The following is a 15,908-nucleotide window of genomic DNA, read 5'->3' on the forward strand; positions in this document are numbered from 1 at the left end:
TTTTTTTTTTTTAATTCTGCTCCATGAAACACACTGCCTTGAGAACAAAAGGCAAACAGGCCAGCCGAAGACTTCTCGATAAAGGACTGCAATGCAAAATGCACATAAGTTCCTTTCCCTTCCCTGAAGACACAAGCTCACTAAGTAGCCAAGGCTGTCCTTGAGCTCATGGCCTTAGATCCCCAAGTGCTCAGATTACAGGCAATGAATGTGTCACTATGCTGGGCTGGCTATACAGAACTCATACTCAACAGCAAGAGAACAAACAAGCCGGTGTGGTGGGACAAGCCTATAACCTCAGCATATGCAAGGTGGAGATAGAAGGATGAGGACTTCAAGACAAACCAGTCTCCAGACCAAACTGGGGTATGTAAGACCCTGTCTAAAGGAAAGAAGGGAGGAAGGGAAAAGCAGAATGAGGGAGGGAGGGTGGTAGGGGAGAAAAGCCAGAGCAGTGGCTATATCCTGTAAGCCCAGCATTCTACATGGAGAGGAGAACTACAAGAAGAGGCCAGCATGGGCAACATATGTAGAGGACCTTATATCAAAGAAAAACAACTTCTCATCTGAAACTGCAAATGGATTTTAGAGACTAGTACTGAAATACTATAATATAAAATTATATATAAATATCCTAGCTGTTCATAAAAGGAACCAGAAGAAGAGAAATGTACAACCATAACACATTAAAGGGAGATAGAGAAAAGGAAATTGGGAGTCTAAAGGAAATCAATCATTCAACAAAACCTGAACTAAGCTTTCCTCTAGTCACAGTACCTTTGATGAGCCGGTACCACTGTTTGCAGACCAGAGCTGCAGTTTTGTGCTCTTGGTATGGTGAGAGAAAGGACAGGATGTACTCCAAAACCTCTTCTGGCAGCTCAGACATGGACCTATTGTGTCTAGTCTCCTCAGCCTCCAATACTGGGTGGGGGTCCTCATCTTGCTCCATTGTCCCCTCCAGCACAGTTTCTTCTTGGTCCACAGCCATGAAACTGTCATCTTCACTGTCCGAGGAGCTGGCCATGACATCCCACTCAACAGCTATAGTAGGTAAGAAATAAACATCAGTACACATTGGTCACATCATATCCAAGCTGGTCAGGACATCTTTCCCACCCAAGGCATCAGGTCCTCTTTTGACACCTTCCCACATCGGACAGATGGCCTCCACAATGGCTACTGGTGACATGCTTCCTTCTCCTCCAGTTCTGATATAACCGTAGAAACTGGAAAACCTGTTCTCTTATGATTCTCTACCTCAAAGATGGCTCAGGAAGCAGCAGCCAACCTCCCTTGGTCAGTAATAAAGAATGCAGATCTCAGACTTCAGAGGGAAATGAGCTCTGCATCCTATAAGGGCACTTAGAGCACTGTGCAGTGTCAGTTAAGCTTCATGACAGGCACATTGGCATATACCTTGCATCCCAGCATTTGGAAGTCAGGCAGGAGACCAGCCTGGGCTACATAGTAAGTCCTGTTTTAGAAAAAAGAAAAATATAATCCCAGTACTTGGGAGGCAGAGGTAGCAGGAGTGCTATGAGTTCAAGGCCAGCTTGTGAACTCCAGGTCAGCCTGGGCTAGTTGAAACCTTAAATCACAAAAAAAGAAAGAAAGAGCTGGAGCTGGGTGTGGTGGTGTATGCTTTCAATCCCACTACTCAGGAGACAGAGGTAAGAGGATCACCATGAGTTCTAGACCACCCTGAGACTATAGTGAATTTCAGGTCAGCCTGGGCTAAAGACCCTACCTCAAAAAACAAAAACAAAACAAAACAAAAAGGCCAAACAAGGTGGCATACACCTTTAATCCCAGCACTTGGGAGGCAGTGGCAGGAGGATCGCGGTGAGTTCCAGGCCACCCTGAGACTACATAGTGAATTCCAGGTCAGCCTGGGCTAGAGCGAGACCCTACCTCCGAAAAAAAATAAAAAAGAAAAAAAGCAGCAGCAGCAGCAGAAGGAAGAAAACAGTTAAGTTTGAAACTGCTTTAGCTCAATAGTAGAGCAATTACCAGCACTCAGTAAGGCCCTGGTAAAACTCCCAGTACCACTGAAACAAAAGAGTTTTTCTTGTTCTCACACAAGATATTTAAGAGAATAACAGTTCCAAGGACAGACTTAACTGGCTGAAACACCATGCATATAGCAGTTTTACAACAGAAATCAATATGATGGAGTTAGGTAATTGAAACTAAACTCAAATGCCATTAACATAGCATAATAAACTGTGGGAAACAGTACCACTGTGAAATACCATACAGACAAGACTAATAGGTTGGGGCTGGAGAGATGGCTTAGTGGTTAAGGCACTTGCCTACAAAGCCAAAGGACCCCCGTTTGATTCCCCAGGAACCACATAAGCCAGATGAACAAAGTGGTGCATGTGTCTGGAGTTTGTTTGCAGCTGCTGGAGGCCCTAATTAATGTGCCCATTCTCTCCCTCACCCCTCTTTCTCTCAAATAAATAAATAAAAATAAATTTAAAAAAAAAGACTAATAAGGGGCTGGAGAAATGGAGTAGCGGTTAAGGTGTTTGCCTGAGAAACCAAATGGCCCAGGTTCAATTCCCCAGGACCCACGTTAGCCAGATGCACAAGGGGTACACGCATCTGGAGTATGTTTGCAGTGGCTGGAGGCCCTGGTGTGCCCATTCTCTCTCTCTCGCCTTACAAATAAATAATTTTAAAAAGACTAATAAGAACACACATATATATGTTGGACATTATGCTCAGTATCAGAAAACAGAGTACATACTGTAGTATTGTACTTACATCAAGTTCAAAACTAACATGCTTACAAGCAAGCGCCTCAAATTGTTTCTTAACTGCGCACTACTTACATGAATGTGAAAAACGTGTTCTGTGAAAAAATCACCAGGCTGAAAACCATTCATCTAGCAACAGCTAAATGAGTTACTGTTAGTAGTTATTTCTACTGGAGACATTGTGAATAATTAAAATTTTTTCTGGGGCTGAAAAGATGACTTAGTCTAAGGAGCTTGCCTGCAAAATCACCTCTCTCATCCCCCATTCTCACTTTCTATCTGCCCTTCTCTCGCTCCCTCAAATGAATGATTGAGTGAACGAAGAAAGAAAGAAGGAAAATGAGATGAAGACATGACTTAGCCATGAAGGTGCTTGCCTACCAAGCCTAAGGACCCAGGTTCAACTCCCCAGTACCCATGTAAGCCAGATGCACATGATGGCGTATGTGTCTGGAGGTCATTTGCAGTGGCCAGAGGCCCTGGCATGCCCCTTTTCTTCTCTCTCTCTCTCTCTCTCTCTCTCTCTCTCAAATAAATAAATAAAATATAAAAATAAATTAATAAATTAATTTTACGGGGGGGCCAGGTTTCGAGGTAGGGTCTCATTTTAGCCCAGGCTGACCTGGAATTCACTATGCAGTCTTCTCAAGGTGGCCTCAAACTCAAGCAATGCTCCTACCTCTGCCTCCCAAGTGCTGGGATTAAAGGCATACACCACCACACCTGGCTTAAATTAAAAATATTTTTTAAGGGGCTGGAGAGATAGCTTAGTGGCTAAGGCTCATGCCTGCTAAGCCTAAGGACCCAGGTTCAATTCTCTAGGTCCCACGTAAGCCACATGCTCATAGTGGCATATACATCTGGAATTTGTTTACTGTGTCTAGAAGCCCTGGAGTGCCCATTCTCTCTCTCTCTCTCACAGTAATAAATAAAAATAAAATATTTTAAAAATATATTTAAAAAAACAACAACAACAAAACTACGGAAATGTCATTCACTTAAGAACTGTGTCCCAAGTCAGATTCCCAAGGGAGCAATGCTGAACAGAATTAGGAATGAAAAGGGCTGACTGGAAGGAAGTTCTCAGAGATGCAAAGGAAGCAGGGTTAAGCATGAGGAACCATCACACCACGATGCCAAACTGACAAAGCCTGTCCAACAAAGAGCTGCAAATATGGCCTACTTAGAAGACTCACTGGCTTGGCTCAGCCACCAGCTGGGTACCACTCCAAGACTATGATCTTGGTTGGCTGCAAACACAGGCCAACTTTGAAGAGACAATTTCAACTGGCTCAGCTTATTGTGTTTAATCTTCACTGGCTTGCTCCATACAGACCACTTCCTATTCCACCCTACCATAGATATGTCTAGCCTTCTCATCTTTAGCACTGAAAATATGAAACAGGGCCAGGCATAGTGGCCCACACCTTTAATCCCAGCACTCAGGAGGCAGAGGTAGGAGGATCACTGTGAGTTCCAGGCCATCCTGAGACTACATAGTAAATTCCTAAATTCCAAGTGAGCCTGAACTAGAGTGAGACCCTATCTAGAAAAAATAGATATATACACATATATGTGTGTGTGTGTAGGTATATATATATATAGGGAGAGAGAGAGAGAGAGAGAGAGAGAGAGAGAGAGACAGACAGAGACAGACAGAGAGAGAGAAGAAATATACTTTGAGATTATTTTTTTAATTTTATTTATTTATTCGAGAGCGACAGACACAGAGAGAAAGACAGAAGGAGAGAGAGAGAATGGGCGCGCCAGGGCCTCCAGCCTCTGCAAACGAACTCCAGATGCGTGTACCCCCTTGTGCATCTGGCTAACGTGGGACCTGGGGAACCGAGCCTCGAACCGGGGTCCTTAGGCTTCACAGGCAAGCGCTTAACCGCTAAGCCATTTCTCCAGCCCTACTTTGAGATTTTGAGAAAGATCTAAAATGGTCCATAAGGAGGGGGAAGGGGAAAACAAAGAACAGGAATGTCCAACATCTCATCTCTATCATTTCTGCAACTTATATACTAATTCCATATATCTTTAAAAGATGGGAGAAGGGTTAGTGAATTTGCCTGCAAAGCTAAAAGACCAGGTTCGATTCCCCAGAACCCAAGTAAGCCATATATATAAGGTGGTGCACGTGTTTGTTTTTTTTTGCCCCCCCTTCCTCCCTCCCTCTTTATCTTTCTCACAAACAAAGAAAAATAAATATTATTATTATTTTTTAATTTGAGAGCGACAGACACAGAGAGAAAGACAGATAGAGGGAGAGAGACAGAATGGGCGCGCCAGGGCTTCTAGCCTCTGCAAACGAACTCCAGACGCGTGCGCCCCCTTGTGCATCTGGCTAACATGGGACCTGGGGAACCAAGCCTTGAACCGGGGTCCTTAGGCTTCACAGGCAAGCGCTTAACCGCTAAGCCATCTCTCCAGCCCTAAATATTATTTTTTAAAGCCGGGCGTGGTGACACATGCCTTTAATCCCAACACTTGGGAGGCAGATATAGGAGGAGCATAGTGAATTCAAGGTCACTCTGAGACTACATGGTGAATTCCAGGTCAGCCTGGGCTACAGCAACCTTAAAAAAAACTCAAAATATTTTAAAAATAAGAGATTTAGAAACTGGACATGGTAGTTCATGCCTTTAGTCCCAGCACTTGAGAGGCACAGGTAGGAGGACCACCATGAGTTCAAGACTACCCTGACACTCCACAGTGAATTCCAGGTCAGCCTGGGCTAGAGTGAAACCCTATATTGAAAAAAAAAATCAAAACAAATAAACAAAGCAGTACATGGCAGTGCATGCCTTTAGTCCCAGGCAGAGGTAGGATCACCATGAGTTTGAGGTCATCCTGAGACTACATAGTGAACTCCAGGGCAGTCTGAACTAGAGTAACCTACCTCAAAACCACAAACAGAGGGATGGAGGGATGGCTTAGCAGTTAAGGCGTTTGCCTGCAAAGCCAAAGGACCCTGGTTCAATTCCCCAGGACCCACCTAAGCCAGATGTACAAGGGGGTGCACTCATCTGGGGTTCATTTGCAGTGGCTGGAAGGCCTGGCACACCCATTCTCTTTCTCTCTCTCTCCTTCTTTCTCTGTCAAATAAATAAATAAAAATAAAATATTTAAAAAAAACACAAATAAATAAATAAAACTGACCTCCTTTCCAAATCTTCCACAATTAGCAAACTTACATAAAGGCATTCACACTGTAGAAAGAGCCAGCTTTGGGGAATTTTCACCATCAACTGTTTCACTGCCCACAAACATCAGGCCCCAGGCTCCCAAGGGCATGTTTGCTTGGCTAGCGCTGGACACAGATGCCAAGAACACACAGGAGCAAGCAGATGCAGCCTGGTGATAATTACATGCCCAGCACCAATTTACACAGGACTTTATTCTCACTTCCATGATTAGGTAATGAAATCATCACCCATGGTCCCTGAGGAAAGAATGGCACTTTGAAGCAAATTATTCCTGTTTTCATGCCAAAAGAAACCCTATATGTTTTTATTTTTTAAACTTTTTATATATATATTTGTCTTTATTAGTTATATACATACTCAGTGTGTAAGCAGCTATATTGGTACCATCGTTGGTCCCCTCCCTGTCCTCCCCCTAATATATTTCTTATGTAAATGCATTAACAAATAGTTTAAAAAATATTTTATGTTTACTTGAGAGAGAGAGAAAGAGGCAGAGAGAGAATGTGTGTGTGTGTGTGTGTGTGTGTGTGTGTGTGTGTGTGTGTGTGTACGCAGGCACACCGGGGCCTCTAGCCATTGCAAATGAACTCCAGACGAATGTACCACCTTGTCATCTGGCTTTATGTGGGTATTGGAGAATCAACCCAGGTCGACAGGCTTTACAGGCAATGTGTTAACCACTAAGCCCCAAATACAGTTTTACACAAAGCTGTTTAAACAGATGTTCATGGGCTGGAGAGATGGTTCAGTGGTTAAGGCACTTGCCTGCAAAGCCTAAGAACCAGGGTTCAATTCCCTAGTACCAATGTAAAGCCAGATTCACAAGATGGCAAATGCATGTGGAGTCCATTTGCAGTGGCGACGGATACATCTGGCTTTATGTGGGTATTGGAGAATCAACCCAGGTCGACAGGCTTTACAGGCAATGTGTTAACCACTAAGCCCCAAATACAGTTTTACACAAAGCTGTTTAAACAGATGTTCATGGGCTGGAGAGATGGTTCAGTGGTTAAGGCACTTGCCTGCAAAGCCTAAGAACCAGGGTTCAATTCCCTAGTACCAATGTAAAGCCAGATTCACAAGATGGCAAATGCATGTGGAGTCCATTTGCAGTGGCGACGGATACTGGCATGCCCATTTTCTCTCTCACAAATAAGTAAGTAAATAAATGTATCTGGCCTTCCATCATAATTTTTATTTTTACAAAAAAAGCATGCTGGGTGTGGTGATGCACACCTTTAATCCCAGCACTTGGGAGGCAGAGGTAGGAGGATCACTGTGGGTTCAAAGCCACCCTAAGACTACATAGTGAATTCCAGGTCAGCCTGGGCTAAAGCAAGACCCTACCTTGAAAAACCAAAAAATAAAATAAAATAAAAAAGCAATGTGGACTGGAGAGATGGATTAGTGGTTAAGGTACTTGCCTGCCAAGGTAAAGGACCCAGATTTGATTCCGCGGGACCCAGGAAAAGCCAGATGCACAAGGGGGTGCATGCATCTGGAGTTTATTCCATGCAGTGGTTGGAGGCCTTGGTATGCCCATTCGGTCTATCTGCCTCTTCCTCTCTCATATAAATAAATTAATTTTTGTAAAGCAATGTTACTCATGCCTCAGGCTTTTAAACAGCTTTGAAAGGCCTTTCCACATTCCTCAGTGAGGAGTCTTTGGGGGACATATAATTTGAGGTTAGCTTAGCAGAGCATGAGCTCCTTGAGTGTTCCTTCAACAAGGTTGGCACCTTCACCTTCTGATAAGATATTCAAAAGCCAGGCATGGTGATGCACGCCTTTAATCCCAGCACTTGGGAGGCAGAGGTAGGAGGATCATTGTGAGTTCAAGGCCACCCTGAGACTCCATAGTGAATTCCAGGTCAGCCTGGGCTAGAGTGAGACCCTACCTCAGAAAGCCAAAAAAAAAAAAAAAAAAAAAAAAAAGACATTCAAATGGCCCCAAGGTGTTGTGGAGAAAATAAAGCGTCCTCTAATTTGACTGGAGGCCCTTTCCATGGAAAGGAATACATCCCTGATACTGAAAACCTACAACAGGGGTAGTCATGAGCCCTAAGGGTGCAATGTCTGCTGGTGTCTGGCTAAAATGTATATACTATGCTCACCAAACTGCCCAGTAAGCACTTCTCATAATGTTCATGTCCATATATTTATGCTACTCTCACTTTTGGTTAGAGAAGCTTCTCTTTTCAGATGACAGTGACTTTGGGTTGGTATTGAGAAGAAATGACAAGAGGAGTGCTATATCACACCTTCCAAGGCTCAGTCCATAACAGAAGAGGTGGTGGAAAGAATGTAAGAGCCAAAGGAAGGGTAGGACTCCTCAAAATGTGCTCCTTCAGACACAAAATAGCCTGGATATCCATGATCTCACAGTGCCTGGCACTACCTACACAAGGCCATCATAATAGGAGGAAAAGATCAGGACATCAAAATCAAAGAGAGACTGACTGGGGGGGGGGGGGTGATATGATGGACAGTGGAGTTTCAAAGGGGAAAGTGGGGGAAGGAGTGAATTACCATGGGATATTGTTTACAATTATGGAAGTAGTCAATAAAAAAAATTAATTAAAAGTATGGTTCCAGGGCTGGAGAGATGGCTTAGCGGTTAAGCGCTTAATTGTGAAGCCTAAGAACCCTGGTTCGAGGCTCAGTTTCCCAGGACCCACGTTAGCCAGATGCACAAGAGGGCATACGCATCAGGAGTTCATTTGCAGTGGCTGGAAGCCCTGGCACGCCCATTCTCTCTCTCTCTCTCTCTCTCTCTCTATCTATCTATCTATCTGCCTTTTTCTCTCTCTGTCTGTTGCTCTCAAATAAATAAATAAAAATAAACAAAAAAAGTTAAAAAATAAAAAAATATGGCCCCAAGGTTTAGGAGCATTTCTACTCAGAACAACTTTATGCTGGTCTCACAGCATTTTATAACAGGTAATTAATTACATCATTAGTACACTCCAAAAACAGCAGATCCTACCCATCATCTTCCCCAGGGGCTATTAAGGCACTTTACTAACATATATATCTGGCCCTTTGAATTTTTACTTTTTTTAAATAAAAAAGAGGGCTGGAGAAACAACTTAGTGGATTTGCCTGAGAAGCCTAAGGACCTAGGTTTGATCCTCCAGCACCCACATTAAGCCAGATGCACAAGGGGGCACATGTCTGGAGTTTGTTTGCAGTGGCTAGATGTGCTGGCATGCCCATACTCTCACTCTATTTGCCCCTCTTTCTCTCTCAAAATGGATAAATAAAATAAAATATAATAAATCTTTAAAAATATAGTGATAACAGGAATAGATGGTAAGACCCTATTGCTGAAGACACCACATACTTGGGCTGCAAGGCCACTGAGAAATCCTGCTGGAACTAAGCTGATAACCTCCTCCATGTAGACCAGCTGACAGAAAGCTGGCAGAAGCCATTCTGCATGCAGTTCAATGGGAGAAAGAGAAATCACCAGTGAAGATTCTCAACAGTGGACACTACAAGCCTGTATTTGGCCAGCCAGGCCAAATGAGCCAACAGGTGCAATAGTGGCACATCTGCCATGGTGGAAACCAACTGACCTCTAATTGGACTAGAGGCCTGCTCCATGGGAGGGAATACATCCCTGATACTGAAAACTTAAAACAGGGTTAGTCATGAGCTCTAGGGGTGTAACCTCTGCTGCTGTCTGGCTAAATATATATACTATGCTTATTAAATTGCCCAGAAAGCACTTCTCTTAATGTTCATACCCATATATTAATGCTACTCTCACTTTTGGTAGAGAATCTTCTCTTTTTAGATGGCAGTGACCTTAGGATGTCTCAGAAGGCATCATGGTGCTGGAAACAAATGACAGGAGTGCTCAGCACTGCAATATCTCTATCACACCTTGCAAGGCTCAGGATCTATTGCAGAAGAATTTAAGAGCCAAAGGAAGGGTAGAACTCCATACTACGTGCTCCCCCCAGGTACAAAATGGCCTGGATATCCAAGATCTCAGTGCCTGACACGACCTACTCAAGACCACCATAATAGGAAAAAAAGATCATGACATCAAAATAGAAGAGACTGATTGAGAGGGAGAGGGGATATGATGGAGAATGGAGTTTCAAAGGGGAAAGTGGGGAGAGGAGGGCATTACCATAGGGTACTGTTTACAATCATGGAAGATGTTAATAAAAAATTGAAAAGAAAAACAATATAGTGATAGCTAAATAAAAAGTTGAAAAACATGCTTTCTAACCTAAGAGTTTATGGAAAGACAAAACAGCTGAATGTTTTAAACATTCCCCACTAACAATAATCAACATAACTCATTTATATCAGAACTACTTTAACAAACATGCTTTTATGATTTAAGCAAAGAAAAGAGACAGAATAAAGAGGAGGGTTGAAGAGATGGCTCAGCAATTAAGGAGATTGCCTGCAAAATCCAACGACCAGAGTTCAATTCCCCAGTACCCACATAAAGTCATATGTAAAGTATCACATGGCTGGGCGTGGTGGCGCACGCCTTTAATCCCAGCACTCGGGAGGCAGAGGTGGGAGGATTGTGAGTCCGAGGCCACCCTGAGACTCCATAGTGAATTCCAGGTCAGCCTGGGCTACAGTGAGACCCTACCTTGAAAAACAAAAAACAAAAAAATAAATAAATAAATAAAGTATCACATGTATCTGGAGGCCCTGACATCCCATTGATTCTCTCATATATATGTGTGTGTGTGTATATGTATGTATATGTACACATATATATGTATATGTATATATGAGAGAGTATATATGCATATATATGCATGCATATATAAATATGCATATGTATATATGCATATATCAGCTTATAAATAATAAAAAAATATGTTAAAATGAACTGGCTAGCCATCAGGGAAAGGCAAATTAAAACTATGTTGAGATTCCATCTCACTCCTGTCAGAATGGCTACCATCATAAAAACAAATGACAATAAATGCTGGTGAGGATTAGGAAAAAGAGGAAGGAAACCCTTCTACACTGTTGGTGGAAATGCAATCTGGTCCAGCCATTGTAAAAATCAGTGTGGAAGTTTCTGAGACACCTAAAAATAGATTTACCATATGATCCAGCTATACTACTCCTAGGCATATATCCTAAGGACTCATCTCATTACCTTATAGATACTTGCTCAACCATGTTTATTGCTGCTCTATTCACAATAACGATGAAATGGACCCAGCCTAGATGTCCCTCAACTTATGAGTAGATAATGAAGATGTGGCACATATACACAATGGAGTTCTACTCAGCGGTAAACAAAAATGAAATTATGAAATTTGCAGGAAAACGGATGGATCTGGAAAAGATTATATTAAGTGAGGTAACCCAGGCCCAGAAAGCCAAACCTCACATGTTCTCTCTCATATGTGGATCCTAGCTACAAATGATTGAACTTCTATGTGAGTTGTAATAAAACTCAGTAGCAGAGGCCAGTAAGGTAGAAAGCAGATATAAAAGAAATAGAAAGGGGGGGTACTTAATAGGATGGTATTGTATATATGTAAGTAGAACAGATTAATGAGGGTGAAAAAGCCTAACTGAGGTCAGGGGAAGATATCGAGTAAAGGAAAGGTGGGTGGAGGGCTAATCAAAATCTAAGATTATATGAATAAGTCACATGGAAACCTACTATTCTGAACAACGAAACACTCAGAAGCCATAGACTGTTTCCAGAAAATTTTCAGTGCCAGGGATGGGATACCTTCCAGTGAGTTATTGCCCAGGGAGGTCCCTGATGCCCCCAAAGCATTACAGGTCATTGCCAAGGCTCTTGGCTTCCCAGCAGGAACAGATGGTAAGACCCTTATTGCTAAAGACTCCACACGCTTGGGCTGCAAGGTCACTGAGAAATCCTGCTGGAGCTGAGCTAAAAACCTCCTCTGTGTAGACCAGCTGAGAGAAAGCTGGAAAAAGCTACCCTGCATACAGTTCAATGGGGGAGAGAGCAATCACCAGTGGAGATGATACTCAACAGTGGACACTGCAAGCCTTAAATTTGGTTGGCCAGGACAAATGAGCCAATGGGTACGTACAATAGTGGCATGTCTGTTATGGGGGAAACCAACCACTCTCTAACTGGACTGGAGGGCCACTCCATGGGAAGGAATATATCCCTGGTACTGAAAATCTACAACAGGGGTAGTCATGAGCCCTAGGAGTGTAACATCTGCTGCTATCTGGCTAAAAGTATATACTATGCTCACCAAACTGCCCAGTAAGTACTTCCCTTAATGTTCATACCCATATATTAATGCTACTCTCACTTTTGGCTACAGAACCTTCTCTTTTCAGATGGCAGTGACCTTGGGATGACTCAGGAGGCACCATGGTGCTGAGAAGTGACAGAGCCTCTTCAGCAAATGGTGTTGGGAAAACTGAATATGTATCTGCAGAAGGATGGAAATATATTCTTCTCTCTCGCCATGCACAAGAATTAAGTCCAAATAGATTAAAGACCTTAACATCAGACCTGAAACTCTGAAACTGCTAGAGGAAAAAGTAGGGGAAACCGTTCAACATATTGGACTTGGCAAAGACTTTCTGAATACAACCCCAATTGCTCAGGCAATAAAACCACAGATTAATTACTGGGACCTCATGAAATTACAAAGGTTTTGCTCTGCAAAGGACACAGTGAAAAAAGCAAAGAGGCAACCTACAGAATGGGAAAAATCTTCGCCAGCTATATATCTGATAGAGGATTAATATCTAGGATATACAAAGAACTCAAAAAGTTAAATAATAAGGAATCAAACAAGCCAATCAAAAAATGGGCTATGGAGCTAAATAGAGAGTTCTCAAAGGAAGAAATACGAATGGCATATAAGCATCTAAAAAAATGTTCTACGTCACTAGTCATCAGGGAAATGCAGATTAAAACTACATTGAGATTCCATCTCACTCCTGTCAGATTGGCCACCATCATGAAAACAAATGATCATAAATGTTGGCGGGGATGTGGAAAAAAAGGAACCCTTCTGCACTGCTGGTGGGAATGCAATCTGGTCCAGCCATTGTGGAAAACAGTGTGGAGGTTCCTAAAACAGCTAGAGATTGATCTACCATATGACCCAGCTATAGCACTCCTAGGCATATATCCAAAGGACTCATCTCATTTCCTTAGAAGTACATGCTCAACCATGTTTATTGCTGCTCAATTTATAATAGCTGGGAAATGGAACCAGCCTAGATGTCCCTCAACAGATGAGTGGATAATGAAGATGTGGTACATTTATACAATGGAGTTCTACTCAGCGGTAAAGAAAAATGAAGTTATGAAATTTGCAGAAAAATGGATGGACCTGGAAAGTATTATAATAAGTCAGGTAACCCAGGCCCAGAAAGCCAAGCGCCACATGTTCTCTCTCGTATGTGGATCCTAGCTACAGATGACTGGGCTTCTGCGTGAGAATGGAAATACTTAGTAGCAGAGGCCAGTAAGTTGAAAAGGAGACATAAAGGGTGGAGAAAGGAAGGGAGGAGGATACTTAATAGGTTGATATTGTATATATGTAATTACAATGATTGTAATGGGGAGGTAATATGATGGAGAATGGAATTTCAAATGGGAAAGTGTGGGGGAGGGGAGGGAGGGAATTACCATGGGATATATTTTATAATCATGGAAAATGTTAATAAAAATTAAAAAAAAAATGGGCTATGGAGATAACTAGAGCATTCTCAAAGGAAGAAATATGAATGGCATATAAGCATCTAAAAAAATGTTCTACGTCACTAGTCATCAGGGAAATACAGATTAAAACTACATTGAGATTCCATCTCACTCCTGTCAGATTGGCCACCATCATGAAAACAAATGATCATAAATGTTGGCGGGGATGTGGAAAAAGAGGAACCCTTCTACACTGCTGGTGGGAATGCAATCTGGTCCAGCTGGTCCAGCCATTGTGGAAATCAGTGTGGAGGTTCCTAAAACTAGTAAAGATTGATCTACTATATAACCCAGCAAGAAGTGACAGAGGAGTGCTCAGCACTGAAACATCTATATCACACCTTCCATGGTTCAGAGTCCATTGTGGAAGAGGTGGTGGAAAGAATTTAAGAGCAAAAGGAAGGGTAGGACCCCTTACAACATGCTCCTCCAGACACAAAATGGCCTGGATATCCATGACCTCACAGTGCCTGACACAACCTACACCAAGATTATCATAATAGGAGGAAAAGATCATGACATCAAAATAAAAGAGACTGATTGAGAGGGGGAGGGGATGTGATGGTGAGTGGAGTTTCAAAGGAGAAAGTGGGGGGAAGGAAGGAATTACCATGGAATATTGTTTACAATCATGGAAGTTGTCAATAAAATATTACTTAAAAAAAAAAAAAAGGGCTGGTCCTAGTCAGGCACAGTGGCACAGGCCTTTAATCCCAACACTGAGGAGGTAGAGGAAGGAGGTTGGTCATGAATTTGGGCCACCCTGAAGCTACATAGTGAATTCCAGGTCAGCCTGAGCTACAGTGAGACCCTACCTCAAAAAAAATAAAATAAAATAAATTTTGAATAGGAGTAAGATGGAGAGCTATACTTGAGAGATAGTTCTGTGTTTAAGGTGCTTGCCCATGAAGCCTAAGGACCCAGGTTCAATTCTCAATTCCCCAGCACCCACATAAGCGGATACACAGGTGGCCCAGGCATCTGGAGGTCGTCTGCAGTGTCTAGAGGCCCTGGCATGCCCATTCTCTCTCTTTATCTGCCTCTTTCTCTAATAAATAAAGACGTACTAATACTTTTAAAAAGGAGTGAGATGGCAATGTTTTATTTAAAACAGAATTGTGACATTTGAGGATGTGCTCTGGCCCAAGAGTCTGCTACCAAGCTCCTACAGTCCCAACTACCCTCTGCCAAAAAAAAAAAAGGGAGGATGCTGGGCTGGGAATGTAGTATAGCATGGGTAAAGCCATGTTGCATTTCCAGGACAAGAGAATAAAGAAAGAAAAAGGAAAAAGAGGAAGCGTGCTGAGAAAACCATGTAATTGGCATAGTAGGATTTTTTTTCTGAAAAACTATTATAAATCCAATTAGATATAAAACAGCTGGGCTTGGACTGGAGAGATGGCTCAGTTAAGGCACTTGCCTGTAAAACCTGACCTGGGTTCAATTCTCCAGTACCCACATAAAGCCAGATGCACAAAGTGGCGCATGTGGCCAGATGATGGTGGTACAAGCCTTTAATCCCAGCACTTGGGAGGCAGAGGTAGGAGGATTGCCAGGAGTTCGAGGCCACCCTGAGACTATATAATGAATAGTGAATTCCAGGTCAGTCTGGGCTACAGCAAGATCTTACCTCAAAAAAACAAACAAACAAAAATAAAAGTGGCGTATGTGTCTGGAGTTCGTTTGCAATGACCAGAGGCCCTGGCGTACCCATTCTCTCTATCTGCCTCTTTAGCTTTCTCAACCTCTGTCAAATAAATAAATGTTTGTAACAAAACAGCTGGGCTTAGTAGCACATGCCTTTAATCCCATCCATCACTTGCGAGGCTGAGACAGGAGTTCTATGACAGCCTGGGCTACAGAGTGAGTTCCAGATCAACCTAGGAAAAAGTGAAAAAGAAAAAAGATTAACAGTAAATTAACATTTAGAGTTTGCCTGTATTGTATGCATGTATGTGTACAGGCCCATGGCATACGTATGTACACATGGAGGTCAGGAGGACTATCAGGAGTCCTCCTCTTTTGCTCTTCCACTTTATTTCCTTCAGACAGGCACTAAGTGAACCTAGAGCTCACTGTTATGTGGCTACACAGGCTGACCAGTGAGCCCCAGAGATGCACCCGTCTCTACTCATCCCTCAGGGCTGGGGTTTCACGCATGCATGGCCATGCCTGACTTTTTACAAAGACACTGGGAGGTGGACTCAAGTCCTCATGCTTGCACAGAAAGCA

The 15,908-nt window shown here is 42.7% G+C and overlaps 1 protein-coding gene across 1 annotated transcript in view; it reads right to left on the bottom strand.

Moving 5' to 3' along the window:
* Fbxo42 (F-box protein 42) overlaps nt 1–15,908 on the bottom strand; it is a 102,634-nt gene that overhangs the window by 70,578 nt on the left and 16,148 nt on the right. The window contains exon 2 of the mRNA XM_045149410.1: nt 778–1,044. Within this exon, the coding sequence (XP_045005345.1) occupies nt 778–1,027 (250 nt within the window). The 5' untranslated portion in view covers nt 1,028–1,044. The remainder of the gene's footprint in view (nt 1–777; nt 1,045–15,908) is intronic.

Source organism: Jaculus jaculus, chromosome 5 (assembly GCF_020740685.1).
Source record: "Jaculus jaculus isolate mJacJac1 chromosome 5, mJacJac1.mat.Y.cur, whole genome shotgun sequence".
Taxonomy (NCBI): domain Eukaryota; kingdom Metazoa; phylum Chordata; class Mammalia; order Rodentia; family Dipodidae; genus Jaculus; species Jaculus jaculus.